This window comes from Borostomias antarcticus (assembly GCF_949987555.1).
Source record: "Borostomias antarcticus genome assembly, chromosome: 4".
Taxonomy (NCBI): domain Eukaryota; kingdom Metazoa; phylum Chordata; class Actinopteri; order Stomiiformes; family Stomiidae; genus Borostomias; species Borostomias antarcticus.
In genome coordinates this window covers 28,379,839-28,403,342 of record NC_140237.1, presented here as the reverse complement: position 1 = coordinate 28,403,342, position 23,504 = coordinate 28,379,839, and the positions used below count along the sequence as shown (strand labels likewise).

General features: G+C 46.4%; 1 protein-coding gene across 1 annotated transcript in view; it reads left to right on the top strand.

Annotated features, from left to right (window-relative positions):
- LOC311308461 (transcription initiation factor TFIID subunit 4) overlaps positions 1-23,504 on the top strand; it is a gene marked incomplete at both ends in the record, with an annotated part of 70,436 nt that overhangs the window by 27,996 nt on the left and 18,936 nt on the right. Inside the window, 2 exons of the mRNA XM_084437420.1 lie at positions 2,796-2,852; positions 22,532-22,654. Coding sequence (XP_084293546.1) covers positions 2,796-2,852; positions 22,532-22,654 — 180 coding nt within the window. The remainder of the gene's footprint in view (positions 1-2,795; positions 2,853-22,531; positions 22,655-23,504) is intronic.

Genomic DNA, 23,504 nt, shown 5'->3' with positions numbered 1-23,504 from the left:
TGTGTGTGTGTATGGTGTGTGCGACTGTGCTCTGGTGTGTGTCCAGCGCTTCTGCGCAGGCCTCTGACAGATGAAATAGACTGTGACCTCAGCAGAATGACCTGACTGTACCCCGCCTCCTCCTCCCACGCCCCCCCCCAACCAGATCGCCTGAAGGTTTCTCTGTCCTCTCATTGTCCCCGAACACAACAAGGAGTGGGACGACTGCTCAACTCCACACACTCTTCTCCGGATCCTCACACACACACACACACACACACACACACACACACACATGGAACTGAGATTCATGGCAAGAGTAGCATATGTAACTAACTAGGGAGCCTCATAAAATATCAAGGATTGTACAACTTAGCCAGTTTCTGCACTATAATGTGCAGTTGTACTCGGTTTGGATGTAAAAAAATGTTTGCAAACAATCTTTAAACCCATCACCAATTTGTATAAGATCAGGAATTGACCAGAGCTAAGGTTTCCGCACAGCGCCACATAGACGACCACTGTACAAGATAAGCATTTTTATGGCAAAAGTTAATAGTTAAAAAGATTGACGCTCAAAGAATCTGTTGTGAACAGGAAGGCCCTAGGGGGTGACATCAGGGAGGAGAGCTTGCTTAATTTAATTAATCCAGAATGGAGCCAATGTTCCACAGTTAAGAGCCTCATTGCTGCACACCTCGCTGTCTTAATTGCGTTATTATGGTCTGGCCTTACCACCCAGGATATTAGAAATCCTGTAGCTGGTGATGAACACTAGCCACTCAACCACTGACCCCCCACTCGCTTCATTGGAGTGGGTAGTTAGAAGACTTCGCTGTAGCGCCTAGCTGACAAAAAAAACCTGACCGAAACCTGACACACAGCAGCTCTATGCGTTCGATGAGGTCCCGGAAAAGATGCCAGCTCAGCTGCTTAACTTTAGCTGCGTAAGTGTGTAAGTCCCATTAGAGCGAGTTCAAGTGTGTTTTGTGAAGTGGTTTTACATTTTTTTAATCTTTCACAAATGGTGTTTTAACCTTTAGATTCAGCCGGCGTGATCTAAGGATGGTTTTACTGGGCAGTATTGCCAGACAATATGGCAGTGATAGTTTCTTGTAGTGATTATATACATTACTGTAGGCTAGCGTGCCATCCAGAACGGTAGCCACACAACCTAGCAGGATGTATGCCTATTCAGTTAGCCACCTATAGTACACACACACACACACACACACACACACACACACACACGCGCACACACACACACACACACACACACACACACACACACACACAGCTGTTCGGTCAGATAGCACACACAAACACACACACACACACACACACACACACACACACACCCTACTGTATGTGTCCTGTCCTTTCCTGGTGAGCGGGAAACGAGGACAGCTGACATAGGAGATGTAAAGCCTGCCAGTGGCACCATGGCCCTTTGTAAACAGTCCATCTGTGTCTCCACCCTCCCTCCTTCCCTCCCTCTCCCCTCCCGCCCCCCCCCATTTAATTTGACCTCTTAAATAAGAGCCCGGCTAAAATAATCCCTCCACCGCCAGCGTCCATTTTGAAATATGACTCAAGTCTTGAGGGAGGCTCCGGCCGACCGCAGGGCTAATGCATTAGTCCTTGTTGAGATACCGATCAGTACGTGAACCGCCTGATATATTTAAAGCCAATTAGCGAGGAGTAGGGCAGGACTACTGCCTCCGTTTAGGAGATGGTGAGCTGGAGAGGGAGGGAGGGTGCGAGGGGGTGTCTGGCCACAGAGCGCCACTAGGCCAGCTAACTAACTAGCTAGTGCTTAATAGTAGAAAAACTGCAATTACTGTCATTGATGTTAATGAATTGCCTCACTGGAAAGTTTGATATTTTATGTATTTGACCTGACCTTCTTGGGCAGGGAGGAATGGATACTGCTAGTGCTAAAGACAGGCGGACTGTTACCAGTTAGATATCACTGACCTTGACTGTGGGCGTCAGTGCGCTGGGAAATGTTGAGTTATTTAATAGTCCAAGTATACAGTATCATACTGTAGCTACTGATGGGGAACCACTGTCGGCTGTGTTTGCAATCAGACTGACTTGTTGTATACCAGGTACACAGATGTTCTGCTTGGCAGCTGTGACAGTGTGATGAACCGAACTGGCATAGATCCAGTATCCATAATGCCCAGTCTTGCTTTATTAACTTTATTCCCTGTTGACTGGAAGCGTTTGTGGTTAAGAGACAGTCAGAAGCGCCAAAGATCTCGCCCTTGTCCCAGAGTGGTGACTGGTGCTCTGGACTCCGCTAGGACAGCAGGCACAAGGGCACCGAACAAAACACTGACAGACAGACAGGCAGACAGACAGATAGACAGATAGACAGACTGACTGACTGACTGACTGACTGACTGACAGTCACTGACTGACTGACTGACTGACTGACAGAGGCCACCAGCTGAATCCAGCACCGCTGTGCCTGCAGTGTCCCGGCTTGTAGGGGATTTTTAATAACCATCCCTTTTGATTAGAATCTCCTCCCGGCAGCTTATTTACGGCAGGATTTGGAGCAGGTTTAAAGGCCAGGGCCCCCCAGGCGCTCAATTGCACTTCTATGAATTCAAATACGATGTCCTTGACACCCTGTATCCTGTTCCCATTTTGTACTATTTTTGTGCCGACTGCAACAGATGAGGGGGTCCTTAAACCAGCTGTTAACCTGTGTTTTTTTTTTCTCTCTCTCCCTCTTTCTCTCTCTCTCCCCTTTCTCTCTCTCTCTCTCTCTCTCTCTCTCTCTCTTCCCCCCCTTAATTCTGCAGAGTCGCTCCAGGCAAGAGGACCCAGAGCAGGCTCGGCTGAAGCAGAAAGCAAAGGAGGTGAGTACTGTGGAGATCATTACCCTTGACATTTCAAGACTTGGGCGTATTAATTTTTCATGCCTCGCTACATATGTAATGCCATTTAAAAGTCTGACTTACAAAGTTGGGAGGAATTATTTGTGCTGATTGATGTCCGCATTTGGAAAAAGTGATTTTCTTTTTGCGCCGAGCTCTGCATATACAGTACACTCACCAAAGAGATCCTCCCACTCTTTCTGTCTCTCTCTCTCTCTATTCTTTTTCTATTTAATTTGCTCCAGATATGATTTTGATAACTGCCACTGGTATGCGCTGGTGTTATTGAGATAGACTGGAGCCTACTGACGGTGTAGTGACAGGCTTCAGTCACCCCAGCACTTTCAGTAGGAGGAACCATTTGCATTAGAAAGGTCTATGCTAATAGAAGCAATTCCCCGCCATAGATGCATTTGATGCTCCAAAGGAGGATTGGGTTATGGGTGATATATCTCAAACACAAGTAGAAAGCCGTGGTTCCTGTTTGTAGAACCAAGTTGTTTTTGTCCCCCAAGCTGGAGAGGGAAGCGTTGTAGACGGAGAATTCCCAGTGTATCTGAAAAAGTAGACCAGTCTTCCTCTTTGTCGTTATCCTCCTCATCTTGTGGTTGGTTAACTTATTGTGCGCGCGTGAAATAGCTCTGATAGGTCGAAAGTTAGCCGATGTTGATGTTGACTCCTGAAATGTAAAATAACTTCAGATTTTTTGGCCCCGGGCCCCTCACAGTGATCCGGATCATCATGCTAAGGGCCTAACAGAGAATGTGTGGCTTCGGTTTGACACCGGTCGGAGTGATGATGGTTGAAGTCCAACAGCGTAGGGTTTAAACTGGTCTTAGATGATCTCAAACCGTGTTCAAGACATGTTGCACCACTGGAGTGAGGCACGCCAAGGTTTACAATCCTCTGACTAAATCTCAGCCTACCCATAAGCCCTCCCCGCATATGCAAATGAGCCAGTGTAATAGGCCGCGCGATAGGTTTGCCCCGGGCGGCGCGATCAAAGTGGATCTCCTCCCCGTTAAGTGGCAGGCCGCTCTCATGTCATCTGGATATGGCCAGATTAGCACACACGCACACACACTAGCACACACACACACACACTAGTATGCACACACACGCACAATTCTCATTTTCATTTGGAATTTTAAAGAAGGGCGGTGTGTGTGTGCGCGTTTGTGTGTGTGTGTGTGGGGGCGGTGTGTGTGTGTGTGTGTGTGTGTGTGGGGGGGGGTGGGGTGGGGGTAGGGGTTGAAATTGTTACTTTATGTAATGTTCTGTACGACAGGGATGGCAAGGCCTTTTTTTCCCCCCTCCCTCCTTTCTTTTTTGCTTAATGGCCGTCGTTTCTCAGGCCCGGCGCCTCGACGGTCTTCATCACCTGACTGGCTCAGGGGGACAGAGCTGGCTGTTTGTGTCGCCGCACACTCCGTCGGAACGGCGGCGGCTCACACATCTGCGCAAATTTCATCAGGATAATGAGCCCAGGCTCCTCTTCCAGGCGACGGGTACCCCCCCCCCCCCCCCCCCACCATCACCTCCCTCCCTCCCTCTGTGTCTTCAGGTCGCTGCCGAAATTCGTTTTGAAAGATGGAATAGCGCTGTGTTACACACCTCTGCTGAGTGCTGTGCTTAAATTGGGTTGGCGCATGGTTTGTTTGCAAAAGGCTGATTTGGGGGATCGTTAGGAGGATTGAACAGGGGCTAGGAAACTTTTTTAGAATGTGCCGGTGCTGGTGAATTACACCCAGTCTGATTGCGAGGTGGCCTCTGTTACGGAAGCCTGTATACTCTGTTGGGACGGTAGCTAGAACACCTTGTGGCGGTACCTACCCACCCCCCCTCCCCCAGTCCCTCCACCTCCACCCAACCCCTCACACACACACACTTCCCCAGTCCCTCTACTTCTACCTAACCCCCCCCCTCCCCAGTCCCTCCTCCTCTACCTGACCCAACCCCCCCATCACTTCCTCCAGCTCCCCAGTAAGACGGCAGGAAGGCAAACTGGAGTAGCATCTCTGTTTCCTCCCATTGCTAACATTTGCCCAAAAGGTCAGATGGTCTATGGTAGAAATGCCCCCAGTGAAAATCAATGGGCAAAACGAGTATTCCTTCTTTGTTGTTGTTGTTGTTGTTGTCATTGTTGTGTGCTCTCTCTGATATTCCACAGAGGCAGAAGGAGAGGCACTGCCTAATCATCAGGTCCTCTCTGCCCAGAGAGAGAGAAAGAAGGAGAGAGAGGAGAGGGGTCAGTGTAGATGCATCACAGTGTCAGACACACAGACACACTGCGGCCAGAGATTCATCATCACAACCCGGTCTGCAGGCGCCACTGGACAGAGGAGAGGAGGGAGGGGAGAGGAGAGGAAGAGGGAGTGGAGATGGAGGAGAGGAGGGAGAGGAGAGGAGGGAGGAGTAGAAGAAAAGGAGAATGCTCAGAGCAGACACACCACCTCTCGGTTAGCTCGCCCTCAGGACTTACAGGATTGTCAGAGTGAGAAGAGCTGTGGCTCGTTCCTTAGCCTGTGACCAGCAAGGAGGAGCTGGTCAAGCGTTGATCAGAGGTTTGGGTAAAATGATGATGAGTTCTTTGCCTTTGTTAGGGCATGCTTTTATACTGATGATGGCTTCCCCTTAATTCCATTCTCTTCTATCAGACTTGCTAAGAAATGCAGGTCATTGATGTTTCAGGCCATGGCTTAAAGAATCTAATTTGTGGAAAACCATAAATAATTTATAGTAAATGTGTTATTGGAAAAGCCCAATTATATTGTATACACCACTAGCAATAGCATGGCTGGGTGCTTGAGCCTTGTGTTTCAGAATTCCCACTTAAAGAAACATTATTTAGATCATTTAAATAGTTGGGATATAGGTTACATTCTTATCACAGAGTTTCTGGAACTGGTGGCCTTAATAATCGGCTGTACTCCTCCACTTCAGTGAAACTACAGTGCATCTGGAAAGTACTCATACCCTTTCACATTTTCCACATTTTGTTATGTTACAGCCTTATTCCAAAATGGATTACATTTGTTTTTTTCTCATCAATCTACACACAATACCCCATCATGACAGTGAAAATATCACGTGTACATAAGTATTCACTCCCTTTGCTATGACACTCAAAATTGACCTCAGGTACATCCTGTGAACTCATCAACCTTGTGATGTTTCTACAACTTGATTTGTGAATTCAATTGATTGGACATAGTTTGGAAAGACCTCAGAGACAGGATTGGCACAGATCTGGGGAAGGCTACAAACAAATCTGCAGCATCGAAGGTCCCAAAGAGCACAGTGGTCTCCATCATTGGTAATTGGAAAAAGTTTGGAACCACCAGGACTCTTCCTAGAGCTGGCTGCCTGGCCAAACTGAGTAATCGGGTGAGAAGGCCTTGGTCAGGGAGGTGACTAAGAACCCATTGTTCACTCTGACAGAGCTCTAGCAGTCCTCTGTGGAGATCGGAAAACCTTCAAAAAGGACAACCATCTCTGCAGCACTCCACCTTCTTCTTCTTCGTTTGGGTAGGTTGGTTGATTCGTCCTCTCCCCCCAGACTCGGGGCCGAGGGGCTATCCTTTTACCACCCCGAGCCTGAGGGAGAGGGTGACCCGGGCTATATATCCGGGCATACCTCCAGGAGCCACGTCACCGTTTCGTCATCCACTATCGTCAGGCCACACATTCCGTTGGGTGTCCGATATATCGGACCGTCTTGGATAACGGGGTCTGCGGTTTATTCCTCGGTGCCACACTTGCACGCCGCACAGGATGCCAAGCCCCATCTGTGCATCGATGAACGGAAGTGTCCGATGCCGGTCCGGAGACTATTAAGCCTCACCCACGCCGGTCTGGGTAAGTCCATCCCGGTAGGGTAAGGACCAGTGGCCAGGATGAAATCACAGAGTCTGGAGGTGTTCGCCTCCCTGTCTGCATGCCAGGTTTAGTCCCCCCATCCTGCCTCACTGATGTTAAGATCTCTGCATTGCTGCAGAAGATCCCGTGCGGCAGGCACAAAAGGGTGTCTCGACTTGAGGCGCCGGTTAGGCTCTGCTGTTGCAGCAAGCCTGTCGTGGAGCAGGTGGTTAGGCTCCATGGCCCGTTAGGATTGAGGGAAAGATGAATGGAGCAGAAACCTGTTCCAGAGTGCTCAGGACCTCAGACTAGGATGAAGGTTTACCTTCCAACAGGACAACAACCCTAAGCACACAGCCAAGCCAACGGAGTGGCTTTGGGACAAGTCTGTGAATGTCTTTGAGTGGCCCAGCCAGAGCCCAGACTTGAACCCGATTGAACATCTCTGGAAAGAGATCGTTCAAGTTATTTGAATGTGAGTGACAGCATGGAAATCCAACATTTTTAAGTATAATATGTGTAAGTCCTGTGACAATTGTAGGAGTGGCGCCAGTTTACAAAATTTGTGGATATTTTCAAATCACCAACTGCCACCATTCTAACACTCCGTGCACATTACTGTGTTGCGGCTATATAGTTGCTGCAACTCCTACTGGTGGTCTTCCCATATCTTGCACAAGCAAGCAACGCATGCATTGAGCCGCTTACGTCACGGGCTGTGTTTGTTCCTCTCACCTCTCACCCACAGCCATTACTCAAATGTTATTTTGTCTGTGCAAGAGATACTGTGCAACTTATTAAAATGTTAATAATCTTTCAGGCGATAGGCATTAGCTAATGTTTGTTAGCTTAAATGTTACACTCTAACAATGCAAATACTAGCTACGTAACAGGCAATACTTCTTGCTTGCTAACTAGGTAACATTCGTTAGCCTAAATGTTAAATCTAGCTAGCTACCAAACAGGTTGTACTGTTTGCTTTCTTGCTTGCTAGCTAGCTAACGTTCGCTAACTAAGGCCCGATCGCCAGCAATGATGAGAAGGTCTACCTGGAGGTGAGGCTCCTGACCCAGTGGTGTGCTGTGAAAATAACCTCCATCTAATCATCAGCAAGACAAAGGAAATGCTGGTGGACTTTGGGAGGAAGCAGGAGGGGAACTGCACCCCTCTTATCATCAACGGTACCCCTGTAGAGAGAGCAGACAGCTTCACGTACCTTGGCGTCCAGATCACCAACGACCTGACATGGTCACATATAGACACTGTGGTGAAGAAAGCACGTCAGAGACTGTAACACCTCAGACAACTGAGGAAATTCAGAGCGTCCCACCAGATTTGACTGATCTTCTACTCATCCACGGTTAAGAGCATCCTGACTGGGAATATCACCACCTGGTACGGGAACAGCAGCTCTCAGGATCACAAGGCCCTACAGAGAGTGGCACAGTCAGCTGAACATACCTTGGGGAGGTGGGGGGGGGGCACTCCCCCACCTCGAGGACATCTACACCAGAAGGTGCAAGACCAAGGCCAACAGGATCCTGAAAGACCCCAGCCACCCAGGAAATTGACCGTTTTCTCTGCTACTGTACGGTCAGGGAAGAGATAACGCACTCACATGGTGAGCATGAGAGGCTCAGGAAGAGCTTCTTCCCGCAAGCCATCGACACCTATAAATGACTCAATCTACGTAGAACATCTAGTGTGCATAGAATATCTAGTGTACTGTTATGACCCCGTTGGTCTAGGCAACGGGACCTCTAACTAGGTGTGTTGGCAGTGGTGAAGGAGGAACACAAAGTGAAACTAAAAGATCTATTCCTATATAAATGCAACAACACAGGAAGACAAGGGAACAATGATCAGTGCCAAAGGAAAGAACTTAGTAAAACCCCTGACTAGTCTACCTATCCCATGACAACTAAACTCTTAACAAAAAAGTACATGGGTGGCACCTGCTCCTAAACCTAGTGTGCATAACAATAGGACAGCCTGCGTGATGAGATGTATGCCCATGGGCGGCTTACCTGTCCCCTTTCCCCTGTGCGTTGATAACTGAAATAACATACAACGTATGGCTAAAGTATGTAAAATGATAACATAATAGAAATACAAAATGGCGATACTGAACAAACATAGGATACTTAGCACAACACTAAGACTGACCAGGCCAAAACAAACACATAAGACTAAGCAAACAAACATGGCTGACAAACAAAACACACTTCACAACATATTGAAAATGAGTCAGCTCCAGAACAAAGGACAGGTTGGGGTATATATAACAGAGAGGACACAGATGATTGGACGCCAGGGACACCAGTTGATTGGACACAGCTGCACGGAATGATGACGAAGGGGAGGAGGGAACCAGCAAGGAGGCGGGACGAAGGGGAGGAGGGAACCAGCAAGGAGGCGGGACGAAGGGGAGGAGGGAACCAGCAAGCGGGACACCTGAATGAATGAATGAATGGGAGAACAGAAGGAACAACAAACACAACACAAAAGGGACAGCAAAACACACAACAAAACACACAACAGTACTATGGGCACCCCTGTGGCCATAACATGTACATGCCCCCCCCCCCCCGGCTATTTATTTATTTATTCATATCCATATCTAGCGTGTACATAATCCATCAGGACCGATATCTATCGTTCTTACCCTTATTTTATACTGTATAGAAATGGTAGTTATTGTGTAACTTGTAAATTGGTAACTTGTAAATTAGTTATTTCTAAATTGAGTATTGGAGTCTATCTGTTAGAGTCGGCAGCAACAGTTCACTGTGACTGTACATGTACTGTACGTTACATACAAATAAAGTTTGAATCTTGGGTGTGATTTTTATTAAAATAAAATGACAGTCCACTATTATAAACAGGCCCGAGGGTTGGGGGGGAGGTGAGGGGAGAGCCTTTCTCCTGCTTCCTCCCCTTCCATCCCTCCATCCATCCCTCCATCCATCCATCCATCCATCCATCCATTCATCCATCCCTCTATTCATGTCCTATCATCCATCCATCCCTCCATCCATCCCTCCCTCCATTCATCCATCCATCCAGATCTGTCCTTGAAGCGATGCTCCACTTTATGCTCAGAGTGATTCCAGACTCGTGTGAAACCAATGTGTCCAATGGGAATCTCTCAGCTTTTTTGTTAGAATAATTTTCCTCAAATATTTTTCCTCCTCAGGCGTTCAGTGGTATCTTTTTTTTTTTTTGCCTCGTTTGCACACTAGGATTGCATGAAAAATCTGCCCCAGCTAAACTCTCAACCTTGCCAGTCTCCAATTAAACACAGAGGCGTTACACGTCCAGGCTGGATGCATAAACAGCAGCATTTCGCTGGAAATCTGGGATTTACTTGTAGAGTTCAATCACCATGACATGAACAGTGGTCATATTTTAGCATATTCCTCGGATAGGCTATCCATTATAAAGAGCGATAACATGCATTAGGCTCCCTATCTCTTTCGTAGCTCGGAGGTCTAAACCAGTGTGCTCCGAGACACGCGGACCTTACTTCCTCCACAGGTGACCCTGTGTAATGTGTAGCCCGTAGAACGCCCGCGCAGCAGGGCCTCCGCGTGCCCTGGCAGCCCTACCTCTCGGTGCCAGACAACAGGGTATGCTACAAAATGTCAGAGGACAGAGCAGCAGCGCACATTGTTTATTGGTGCTGGCGTTTCTCTGGTTCAGAGCTTCTCCTCTGGCCTCTCTGAAATGGTTGTGCTGAGAGAGCGCGGGCTCCGAGCGTTAGCCGCGCCCGGGGCCAACACCTGACAGGCTAGCCGCTCTGCGTCCACGCTTCTCATCATGTAGCCCCTTTGAGATTCTTCAATGAAGACTCCTACTTTCTGCATCTCCTAAGACAGGCCTTAACAATTTCTCCCACCTCTCAGAGCCCTTCGGCTTGGTTTCAAACTGATTTCTTGAGTTGAGTTTGGCTCTATACTTTGTAGCTGTTGTTGTAAGTGTAACCTGCTACAGTAGTAGTTCGGCTATTACAATTGTGGATGTAGATATGTGCAAATAGCTGATATCTACATGTCTTTTAAAATATTTTTTTAATTGCTGAATCTTTCAACAGTACTGTTTGAGAGATCACAGTGGTTGTATTTAATTAGAACTATCCCATAATAAAGATCTGTTTTGAAGTCTGAATATGCGCAGGCTACTAAGTAGTCCACTCTGGCACTATTAATATTTGTTGCTTTGTTGTCAACTTTTCATAGTTATTTCCCCCCCTTCTCCTCAAGACATAACCAGAGAAAAAAAAGAAGCAGGCTTTTAATAATACCTTTGGTGTTCCTGTGTGTTTTAGAATATTACAAAGCGCTGTAATGAGAAGGAAAACAACAGAAAAAAGGAGATTTGCCTCAGAGGGAGATAGCAGCTCTTCTCTCTGAACAAGCCTTTAGGACCACTTTCTCTTTGTGTGTTCCCACCATTCCTTGGGACGGCTGCGACAGGGGAATTGGGCACGCTGAGCTACGCTTGTGGCAAGGTGCCAGCCTGCCTGCCTGCCTCCCTGCTTGGGATGAGGGGGAGAGGAGGCAGGAGCAAGGATGGAGGACATGTTTCAATTAGGGAACAGTGCACTGGAGAGGAGAAGAGAGGGGGAGAAGAACAGCTTGGGACGGGCGGGGGGTTTGGGGGGGGGGCTTGCAAACCTCCTTCACTCCTACACCCAGCTGACCTTTCTCCACACACACTCACACACACACACCTCTGCATGGCAGCGCCCCCTTTTTTATTTTAGAACTGTCATTTGTATAGAGAGGTTGGGGGTTTGGTGGGTGGGGGGGAGGGTCTTTGTGAGGTGATTCTAAGTGTGCCAGCTCCACCCGCATGTTTCTATTAGATTGTCATGTTGGCTAATTAGCGAGCGGCAGCATGATTCACCTTGTTAATTAGAAGGACTTGCACACCACAGGCCTGGGGGCGGAGGGAGAGAGGAGCCTGGCCTCAGAGCCTGCAGTCGCCCGCTGCCTCTGAAGATTCTCTTCTCATCTACCTTCCCCACGTTTTCTTCTTTTTCTTTTTTTTTTGTTGAAATGAATAAATCATTGAGAGCGTCCTCTTGGAGTGTGAATATCTGAGTTCACATCTTTTACCCAGATGCAAATGGGACGTGATCAATAGAAAGGTGACGAGCAGCAAAGCTAACTGTTAAAGAAAGGACAGGGCGAGAGAGAGAGAGAGGACTGCTAGCCCAAGCACGGTAGCATGTAGAGAGACAGAGCCAAGGAACATTTAAAGTGGGACATTTCCCCTTAGATAAGCATTATTTTTAATGATCACCGCTTTTCGGCGCGCTCTGTGTAACGCCTGCTTGAATATGCTTATCTGCCTTCTGCGTTACAGCCTATTCTATTGAAGAACATTCTACAAATGTTATTCTACAATATAATAATACTAGCTTTGTGGGGTAGGTTTTGGCTGTTTTAATACAAGCTCAACACATATTTTATACCGTACATGGTTTAATATCTGCAAATAAGTTGCAAATGAACACCAACCGCAGGGTCATGATAGTGGCACTCACATAATGACCTTAGCTCCAGGGAGAGCTGAAAGCTCTGAATAATTGGTTGTTGGCTCTGAAAACAATAGCTAGTAAGCTTTGAGAAAATGGAACACAGTGAGGCAGGACTAGCATGTATGTGTGGGTACAGTAACATTGCCATAGGTAATGTATACGACTGCAAACAGATTTAGGCTAACTAATGTATGTAACTGTATCTCCATGATGGTAGGAAGACGTTTAATGTTGCCTCACTATGTGTACATTTTCACAACAGTTTGGGATTGGGATTTGTTATTTATAATACCATAATACCATTTATAATATCCAGTCTATTAACTATTCATCCTCAAATGCGTTGTCGTCATACTGTACATGGCCAGCCCGTTTCCTGCACCTTGCTATTTATGATCGCATTTAATGTACGGAAGCCTGATTGGGTCAAATCAACCGGTGGGCTCCCCGGCAGCCATAGCAACCACTCCCCTCAGCAGCAGGTCAAGGATGAACGTGGGATAGACACAGCAGATCGGTGGAGTCACATTTGGGGTCTGCTGAGAATGGATGGGGTTGGGGGGATATGATGGGCTGCCCTGCCTCCACTCCCCCAGCTAGCTAGCTAACTACTGTAGCAGGCCTGGGTAGATGAGGAAGAAGCCTTGCAGCCAAAGAGCTCCCAGATGTTCCCAGAACTGAGACAGACTGGCTCGTATAGTAGCTGAATAGCTGCTGTGCTGCTGTTGTCGAGGAGATGAAATGCATGGATTTAGCTGCAGAAATAGAAAGTATCAAACAAACACACACACACACTCTCTTGCAGTGTGGTGTATTATATATGGCTAGTTGCCCTCCAGAGTTCCCCTGCTGTGCCTCTTCGGACTGGGTCTTGATAGTGGGGGGGGGGGGTAATCATGGAGAGGAGAACCCCCGCCCTGCCTTTATGCTGGGCCCTTTGAGAGGCTGCTCATCCCCCCCCCAGACAGCCCCCTCAGCCAGTGACGTCAGCCCTTCGCGTTCCGCTCCACCAAGGACATCTGTCTGTAAGAGTCTGGGGGGCCGCAAGCTCACCCCCGGGCCAGTTGGGTGGGGAGAAAAAGTCTTTGTTACAAACCCACAAAGATAGAAACCGTCAGGTCAGCCATCATGGCTGCTGGAACTCCTTCTTGTCTCTGTGGATTTATCTTTGGCGTTGTTAGAGAATATTGGGTAGTATTTGCGCTGTTATAGAATACAGGGTAGTATTTGCATTGTTATAGAATACAAGGTAGTATTTGTGTTGTTAGAGAATATAGAGTAGTATTTGCATTGTTAGAGAGTACTGGGTAGTACTTGTGTTGTTAGAATACTGGGTAGTATTTGTGTTGTTATAGAATACAGAGTAGTATTTGCGTTGTTATAGAGTACTGGGTAGTATGTGTGTTGTTAGAGAGTACTGGGTAGTATTTGTGTTGTTAGAGAGTACTGAGTTGTATTTGTGTTGTTAGAGAATATAGGGTAGTATTTGCATTGTTAGAGAGTACTGAGTAGCATTTGTATTGTTAGAAAATACAGGGTAGTATTTGTGTTGTTAGAGAGTACTGTGTAGTATTTGCATTGTTAGAGTGTACTGGCAGGGGCGGACTTACCTATTAGGCAAAGGTAAGCAATTGCCTTGAGCCCCCTCCTACAAAGGGCCCCATAAACACCTTATAAACGTATAGTTAAGAATTATTTTGAATAACCTTTTGATAATAATAATTTCTTTATAAAAAACCATACGCTAAATTGCATCAGATTGCCTAATTCATGAGTGTCTCAGTCAGGACCCCCCCTCCCTAGTCACTGCAATGGGCTATTCCATTACTGTGCATCTGCAGAAATTATTCAGATACTCTGGGTGCACTATTTCAAAACTGAAGCAGATAAGCTAACGTTACCTCAGTGATGCTGAAACAAGGAGGAAGCAGGAGTAAACTTAGGAAAGCAGAATGTTTTTTTAGCAAAACTGCCAAAGATAACTTTTTTCACGGTGGCTTCTGACAACACTAACAAAGAGCAGCGAGTGCTAGCAGTGGGAGCATTGCTAATACTAGTAGCGAAGAGAAGCTACCTGCAGTCTTACATTGCAAACAAAATACAGTGCAAACAAAATACAGTGCAATGTAGAAATTATGATATACTGTTAAAAAAAGGGGGAGGCACAAATGCACTATACGTACTATATACAGAATGGAGTGGGGTGAGTGTATGTACAGTATGTGTGCAGAGTGTAGTGTGGTGGATGAGCGGTGTTATGTACAGTGTGTGTGCTGTTGAGGTATGTGGCACAATCAGAGGTTGTGCGCAAGTAGTGCAGGGGGTATAGTCGGGGGGTCGTGGGAGGACACGAGTGAATGAGTCTGATGGCCGTGGGAAAGCTGTGTTTGGACCTGGTCCCGGTGGCCTGCAGTCTCCTGCCAGAGGGGAGTGGGTCAAAGAGATTGTGACCGGGATGGGAGGGGTCGTCCACGATCTTATTGGCTTGTTTTAGGGTCCTGGAGGTGTGCAGGTCCTATAGGGATGGCAGTCTACAGCTGATCACCTTCTCAGCCGAGTGGATGATGCGCTGCAGTCTGCCTTTGTCTTTGTCTGTTGCGGCACAGAACCAGATGGTGATGGAGGACGTGAGGATGGACTCGATGATGGATGTGTAGAAGAGAACCATCATAGCCTTTGGCATACTGAATTCCTTCAGTTGTCCCAAGAAGTACATCCTCTTCTGTGCTTCTTTGGTGAGGGAGCTGATGTACAGCTCCCACTTGAGTTAACTCTTACTGACATCTTGTTATTATCAGCAGCATTGCTATCTTTAGTTGATGGACTACTAGTACTGTATCAGTGTAATGCTATTTATCCATCCAGTAAAAATACCCGTAGATCCGTTAAATAAGGATTGAAAAGAGCAGAGAACAAGGGATGTTTAGGCCTCCATGTCTGTGTTTGCCTTGGGCCCCAAAATTACTAAATCTGCCCCTTAGTACTGAGTAGTATTTGTACTGCAGGGTTTCTCATTAATTACCTAGTCTAATTTGTCCCCCCATAGTCTCATAAATCAGTATTATTATAAAGAATTATTTAGGCTACCGAAAGTATTTGACTTCTCATAATAATATAAATAAAAGATCTCGAACGCCGTTGTGTTTTGTGCTGTGCAATAGGCTACTTCAAGCATCACTCCGTCAGCCAGCCAGCCAGCCCCTCCCCGCGTGCCGTACGCACACACTCACTGACACTCACTGCACTTGCGCTGGAGTTTCTCAGAAGCTGGAAGTGAAGAAGTATTTTGAGGACTCGTCGTTTGAGGTAACTTTGGTTACAGTATCCACTGTAGTTGTCCACTAGTCCAAACATAATTTAGCCTATGTAACGTTATATCTAGTTAGCTAATGTTAGCTAATTTTCCAGGCTAGCTAGACTAGATTATCAGCAGCGACCCTGATAACTAGCATTAGCTAGCTAGGCTAACGTTACCGCTGCCAAGTTTGACCAAAAATTTTGAGTGAGATCTTTTCCCTTAATCACAAGCCCCCCCCCCCCCAACTGGGAGGTGAGATTAGCGTGCATTCAAGTAATTTCAAAATAAGTGTCCCATGAACATTGAAGTGCTAGTATTTAGGGGTTGGTCATTTCTCCCTGTGAGAATTGTGAAGTGTGAGCGTGAGAATAGGCTGAAATGCGTGTGTCTCACGCTCAATGTATGACACTTAGCAGCACTGTTGGTAGTCAGGCCAATATCATTGAAAAAACGCAACTGTCTTAAGCTTAATATGTTTGTACTCTTGATTTTCAGGTCATGAGAAGAGAGAAAGACGAGATGAGGAAAAAACATTGGCACGACCTGCCGAGCCTCATCGCTTTGGCTCTGTCAGAATAACGATTCAGATTCAGGATGCAAAGTTTGCAAATAGGGGGCCATACTTACTCATCATTCTCACTCACACACACACACACACACACACACACACACACACACACACACACACACACACACACACACACACACACACAATCACTTCTCTCCTGCTTTCACTCATTGCTCATTTCACATGTCAACCATGTCCTCTTTCTTTATGACTGCTGTATGGGAGTCTTCCTTAGACTGTGACTACATATGTTCCTTGTGATACTGGAAATTGAATGTTTTAGAAAGTTAGATTTTTATTTGTTATCTTTGTCTTTGTAAATACAGTGTGTGTATAGTTTTTTATGCAGAGTGAAATTTAGGTTGTAGTTAATGTGAAAATGCATGTAAATAGCTCAAGGTCAGGTTCCGAACATTAAAGTTCTGTCTCGTTTACCATGCTTTGTGTGTGTGACTTCATTGCCAATGTCATCCCCTTTCATAACCAAAAGTGTTTATTATTAAATTGTTATTCTACCTTCTTGATTTTGCTTGCCAAGTGCACCAGATTGATGCATTTAAATTTAAAATGTTCTTCCGGGGGACCATGCCCCCGGACACCCCTAGACGGTCGGAGGTCCAGCCCCCATAGTCGCACAAAGTGGGGAAACACTGGTACTGTTAGATAATACAGGGTAGTATTTGTGTTGTTAGAGAATACTGGGTAGTATTTGTGTTGTTAGAGAATACTGGGTAGTATTTGTGTTGTTAGAGAATACTGTCTTGTATTTGCGTTGTTAGAGAGTACTGAGTAGTATTTGTGTTGCTAGATAATACAGGGTATTTGCGCTGTTAGAGAGTGCTCTGTAGTATTTGCATTGTTAGAGAATACTGGGTAGTTTTTGCATTGTTAGAGAGTACTGTGTAGTGTTTGTTGTTACTGAGTACTGTGTAGTGTTTGTGTTGTTAGATAGTACTGTGTAGTGTTTGTGCTGTTAGAGAGTACTGGGTAGTATTTGCGTTAGAGAGTACTGGGTAGTATTTGTGTTAGAGAATACTGTGGGCTGATTTTTCAACAGGTTTTGACACTTAAAGGGCATTTTCAGCAAAGCATCAAGGGCACAGAGCTGAATACTGGTGTAATCAATCAGATGTGATCAGTCAGGAATAGAGAGAAAGAACTGCATAAACACTGGAGAGCTGAAGCCAGGAAATGTCTAAAACATTTTCCTAAACAGGCACACATTTCCCCTACTTTGATATTTGATATTCAGTAGAGCATTTCCTAAAAATTATTCATACTGTGCATGAACACACAGTAAGGCTATGGAGCTCTGTGCTCTGTATTTTTTGGCCAACACACACAAAGTTGTTTTTGCCAGTTACTGTGTGTTGTAATTACATTGGAATAACAGTGCTTCAGACTAGTACAGCTTGACTGGGCACCTTGTTTGTGTAGGGCAGGCTCTGGCTATAGAAACCAGGAGCTCAGTTAACCTCATCACCATGGCTGTTCCATTGATTCAAGTTTCTATTGAGGATTTTGCATCGCGTCTTAGGAACGTTCAGCTTCTCCTGACCTTTGTAAATAATTTGAGTTTACAAGTCTCATTCCCTGCTTCCAAAGGGCAGCAGCTAGACTACTGTGAGGACTGGTATTTCAAAGACTTGGGAATACCAAATACTTGCGTCCAGACATTGATCCAACCTGGCAAATGTATGTTTTGTTGTGTATCGGTTATTTTTGCTGTGTATATTTGTTCTTATTCTGAGCTGTAATTCCTGCTTTGAGAGTCACAGTTAATGTTGTCTATGCTGCTAGATAATGGGATGGGTTAGCTCAGACTAGGGATTTAACGACATACCGTTTTAAGGTATACTGGAGTATCAGACAACCGTGGTTCTTAGCCGTAAGCCTTTCCCTGTAATTGCGTGCCCACGGTCCAGTATGCTGCACAATGAGCATGCACGGCTCCTTCCAGCTCTGCTCGTGACAGCCAGGGGCTACAATGAAACATCACTTCAAGTTGCTAGCGACAAAGGCACCAGTAGACTTTGTAATTTAATATATCTCATAAAACTGCACTAGATTACAAGATTGTCTATTTTCCATCCTCAATTTAATTAAAAGGGGGTGGGGGGGGGATTTATATTGTGAAATATTGTAATATTATAGAGTATACCATGGTATTTTGGTGGATACCGTACCGCATCTGTGAAATTTCATACCATTACATCCCTAGCCCAGACTACTGTAACACTAGCCCAGGCCTGCAGTCGTCTGAGGTTGTCTGGTCCCCAGCACCCTGGCACCAAGATCCAAGATTGAGATCAGTCTCTGAGCATCAGCGGCCTCTCCACTGACAGGAAACGCAGACTGGAGGGTTGCAGATGGTGAAATGGGGTCTACATTTATCATACAGTCATAAATCTGAAACGCAGGCAGTTGCTGCAGGCGCTGTGAGCCCGTGCCTGGTGCCAACTGCCAGCCAGAGATGCCGGCATCCTGGTGCCATCAGTGAGATAGCAGACGCCCCCCCCCCCCTTCTCTGCTCACCACACAGCCGGATCCTTTCAGGTCAAGCCTGGAGAGCTTTTGTGTTTGTGGCCTAACAGGGTTAAACCATGATAACGGTGAGCTCTGTAGCTGATAGCTGGACCCTGGCTATTATGAACATCCTCATGCAGCGCTAGCTAGCTTAGCTGGCTAACTCGCCGATCTAGCTGCCTTTATTAGCATACCACTGCCCACATTCACACCTTAAAGGACAGGTTTGGAATTTAGCATTATAAGACATGTTATAAGGTTATTTACGATCCTATACAATGGCCGATATCAAAGTTTCGTCAAACAGTGCACGGTGCAAAATCCCTCAAAAACACCGTAAACTCTCGTTTTCAAAGACAGGAAACTCACCGAGTGGTGTAGAAGCCTAAAATTGCTTTGCAGCTGGTATTTCATTGATAGTGTTAGGTAGAAGTGTTTGTTGATCAAAACAAATATGGGACGCAGATGAATCTAAACATCTCTGGCTTTTTTGTCAATACAAATCAGTGGATATAATATGATCAATAAAACCTGATCGGAAGCATACTTTGTGCTGATTTTTTTGCCAGAACATCAACGGACACCAGTAACAGCTCGGTGAGTTTTCTGTCTCTGAAAATGAGAGTTTGTCGTGTTTTTGAAGGATTTTGTCTATGCACCTATGGATCCATTGAGTGTTTTAGCGTCGACGGGCTATATCTCGAGAGTGTGCCGTTTGAGGAAACTTTGATGTCATCCGTTGTATATAATTGTACATAGCCTTATAACATGGCTTATAATGTTAAATTCCAAACCTGTTCTTTAACATTCCCCAGAAACACTCTCTGGGAGCCGTCGTCTCCTGGCAGCTGAGGGGGAGGGGGTTTCAGTAAGGGGCGTTGAGACCGCCTTGCTCTCGTCAAGGCACTGAGTTAAGAACCGCAAAACGTGACGGAAAATACTGAGCGGCAGCAGTAGAGTTTGGCTGGCATCCTGTCTAGCTAATATGGCTCCCCCCTCCCCCTCGTTTATGTTGTCAGCGTATTAGAATTTTTCGAGGGTTTCTGGCACGCTAAACGTGAAGTGGCAACACCCTAAAGGGCATACTTGGCCTCGGGCTTTCGGAGAGAGAACAAAAATCACACAGACAACGTGCACATTTTGGATCAGGGATTTATAAACCAGAGCAACCTTTTATGGAGCGACTATCTGAGAGCAACGTGAACATTTCCCCTGATCGGACAGCAACACACATGGACACAGAACAAACACAGACATCAACACACATGGACAGGGAACAGACACACACAAACACACACACACACGCAGAATAGGGTAACATAAAAGAACATAAAAGACATGAAAGAGCACATTGATTGTGTTCACTTCGACCCAGGCCTCTCCCCCACTGGGCAGGCAGGCGAGGCAGTCTCCATGCTGCGGCTGGGCTTGATAGGCACATGTGTGTGTGTGTGTGTGTGTGTGTGTGATGCCCTCTGTACCATCCCCCTGGGGCTCTCACACGTCCTCCCAGCAGAAAGGCCGGCTCCCAGCAACGCTGGCTCCCCTCATCCCCGGGGCCACACATGACATTACCGCAGGCTGCCTGCACACACACGCACACACACGCACACACACACACACACACATAAACACACACACACACACACAGACATGACATTACCTGAGGCGGTGCCTCACCATCGCGTTCCCTTTACACATCAGAAACTGAAAAATCACCAGAGACCATGTGACCAGACAGCACCGTTGACATGAGTGTGGCTAATGGCTGACAACATTCTGCCATTTTGTTGCCCAGGGTTCTGGTCAGGCAGAAGAGTCAGACTGCAGGGATAGATGGACAGGCAGACGTCGCCCTGTTGTGTTTTAATGATGGAGCCGGTCTGTCTGGAAATGCAGAGCAGGTGCAGACATTTACATGAGGTGTATACAGACCAGGGCCTGTACTACGAAGCAAGTTCAACATATCCAGGATAACTTTCTTTTCGTTAGTTTTCTTGACTAAACCAAACGACCGCAATCATGCATAAGCAGTGTCATGACGGTGGTCAGGAACACGTTAAGTCTACCCAGCTGGGCAAATCTAGCCAATGGCCAATCGCAAACATGCAGAAGTCTAAAGAAGAGCCGCCTACTTCACTCAAGAGGAGCAGACCATCATTACAGAAATATTTATTAAATGGTAAATGGACTGCACTTACAGTATACACTGTAGTGCTTTTATCCAAAGTGCTTTACAGTGGCCTCTCATTCACCCATTCACACACACATTCACACAGGGCCAGGCCTGGAAATCTAGCCCCGCCACTTTTTAAGCCGGATCAGACCAGTGATTTTGCGACGTGCCAACGTGGTGAGATGGAACTTTCAGTTTCGTTTTGCAGACTTGAAATGAGCGGCTTTCCGATTGTAAATCATAAATTGTCGGGCGATTGGTTGACGGACGGACGGGGGGGGGGGTTGCTGACAGATAATGCAGACCAGGCCAATAATGCAGGCCAGTTAGCACGCCAGTCCACTGGGAAAACTCCCGATGGCCACCCCGCCCCTGCATTCACACACCAATGGCGGCAGCTGCCTTGCACGGTGCTAGCCTGCTCACTGGGAGCAATTTGGGGTTCAGTGTCTTGCCCAAGGACACTTAGACATTTTGACAGGAGGAGCCGGGATTCGAACCGCCGACCCTACGACCTGCTCTAGCTCCTAAGCCACAACCGCCCCCTAACTACATATATTTAAAATATAAACCATCATCCTAGCCAAAAGCAACACAGTTGCTGTAGTTCAAGCCAGGAAGGAAAACTGGCAAAATATTGCCGACTATGTGAATGCGTCACCTATATTTTATATTTGACCTACTATATTTATAGGTTATATATTAGGCTTATCACTGCCCCGTCATGAACGGACAAGTTGATCTGACTACAATTAGACTACATTTGTTGAGGTTCTGACATGAAATTAATGTGTTGCTTAGATGTAGGCCTATATTAACTTATGGCATGAAAGGCAATTGTAAGTCTGCCCTTATTCTTTCAACTGCACGTCATTGATTCCAGGCATGGGGAACAGCTCAACTAAAAGGCATTTCGCTTTTTTCTCAGAACGGGAGAACAAGTAGGCTAATAAATCAACAACACAGACTTGAAAATTGCATACAAATATGTATGTATTTGCTTGGTCTTCCGCATAGCGTACATGAAATTACCTGTAGCAATGAAACGCAAGCCAGTGCATAGCCTACAGTCTGCAGGACTGGAAACACACTGGCAAAATATGACTTAAACAGCCTCGCTGACTATCAGTATCTTTATTATTATATGCTCTTCAGTGGAAGCATTCCCCAGAGAACCTCTCCTTATTTGCGCACTGAGATTATTTTTTTATTTGCATTTTGAGGTCCATGGGATCTTAATGGTGATCCCATTTTTCAGGTGAATCGGTCGGTCAGCGGGTGCTGCTTCAAACGTTTTGATCCGTAATCTGGAACATATCCAGCTCCGGAGCCGGTTAGCTCGGCAGCATAAGTTACCATGGCGATAATATATAGCCCTGCTTGAGCTGCGGATCATCTGTTTTGAGTGTGTTCAACATGAGTCTGCTCTGACTAACGATGACTAACGCTTTCCCTGACATCATCCTGGACATATCCTGTCAATACTACCTACCGCCTGACAATTGGTCCAATCGTTAGTTTTCCTACCACAGTGATTTTAAAGATTCAGAGGAGATTACAAAGTTTTCCTTATGCGTATGTGTGTTTATTAATTCCACAGTCGCCGTGCCACAGTGACTCATGAAACTCTGAAGCTTGGAGGCGGACAGCAGCCTAACCCTTGTCCCGTTGTGTGTTCGTTCCTCTTCAGATGCAGCAACAGGAGCTGGCCCAGATAAGGCAGCGAGACGCCAACCTGACGGCGCTAGCTGCCATCGGACCCCGCAAGAAACGCAAGATGGACTCATCGGGCGCCACACCATCAGGGATGGAGGTGAGAATTGGCAGCTTTTTGCAGGACTATTTGTTTTCTACAGCATGTTCTCGCGTTGAGAGTACAAGACAGTTACGGCTCTGATAAAACCTCCGTTTAGGCCTACTCCGGCGGCCATATGCTCAGGTGACGGTGTGAAGCTCAGGTGATTAGTAGCCTACAGGTCCAGACGTCGGAGTGAGTTGGAGTGACAGCACCTCCTTCAGCCGCGATGTTCGTCAGTCTGACTGCGAGGCGCGCTGCTACTGTTCGCCCAGACCACTGTGAGCTATGGTGGTAGCTGAGGGTTCGGCTAAGCAGCTCTCCCTGAACCATATTCATCGACAAAGCGGAAAAGCATGAGCTGATCTGAACTATCTGATCGGAGTCACCAGACGAAAACTGCTCCTGAAGGACTTAGAGGGGGTATTCTTAGCAGGGTGCCTTTGTTGGTATGAATAGCGTTTGTGGGATCATTACTGACTATCGCTGTGCTCTCCATAGTTGGTAGCCATAATTGGAACAACCTGTTGTACATGAGCCTGGGTTTGGGGGAACGTACTATATCTAATAAACCACATTCACAGACCTCTGTATGCTAATAGAAGGAAGATGGTGGGAAATATGTCTGTGAATCATGAAGCAATATCCACACTGACAGGGCCAGAGCACATCGACCTATTCCCATATGACCAAGCCGGTCTGTTGTTAATTAAGATGAATTATGGCATTATAAAAGAGCGGTCTCCTGTTGAAGGCTTTTTTTAAAGAACAGCTTTGGTATCACGTTTCTCCAGTACAGAGGCATGCATTAGAGTCACACAGCCACTGAGAGCGCAAACATTTTGCTTAGTGAAAAATGTCGAGCTAT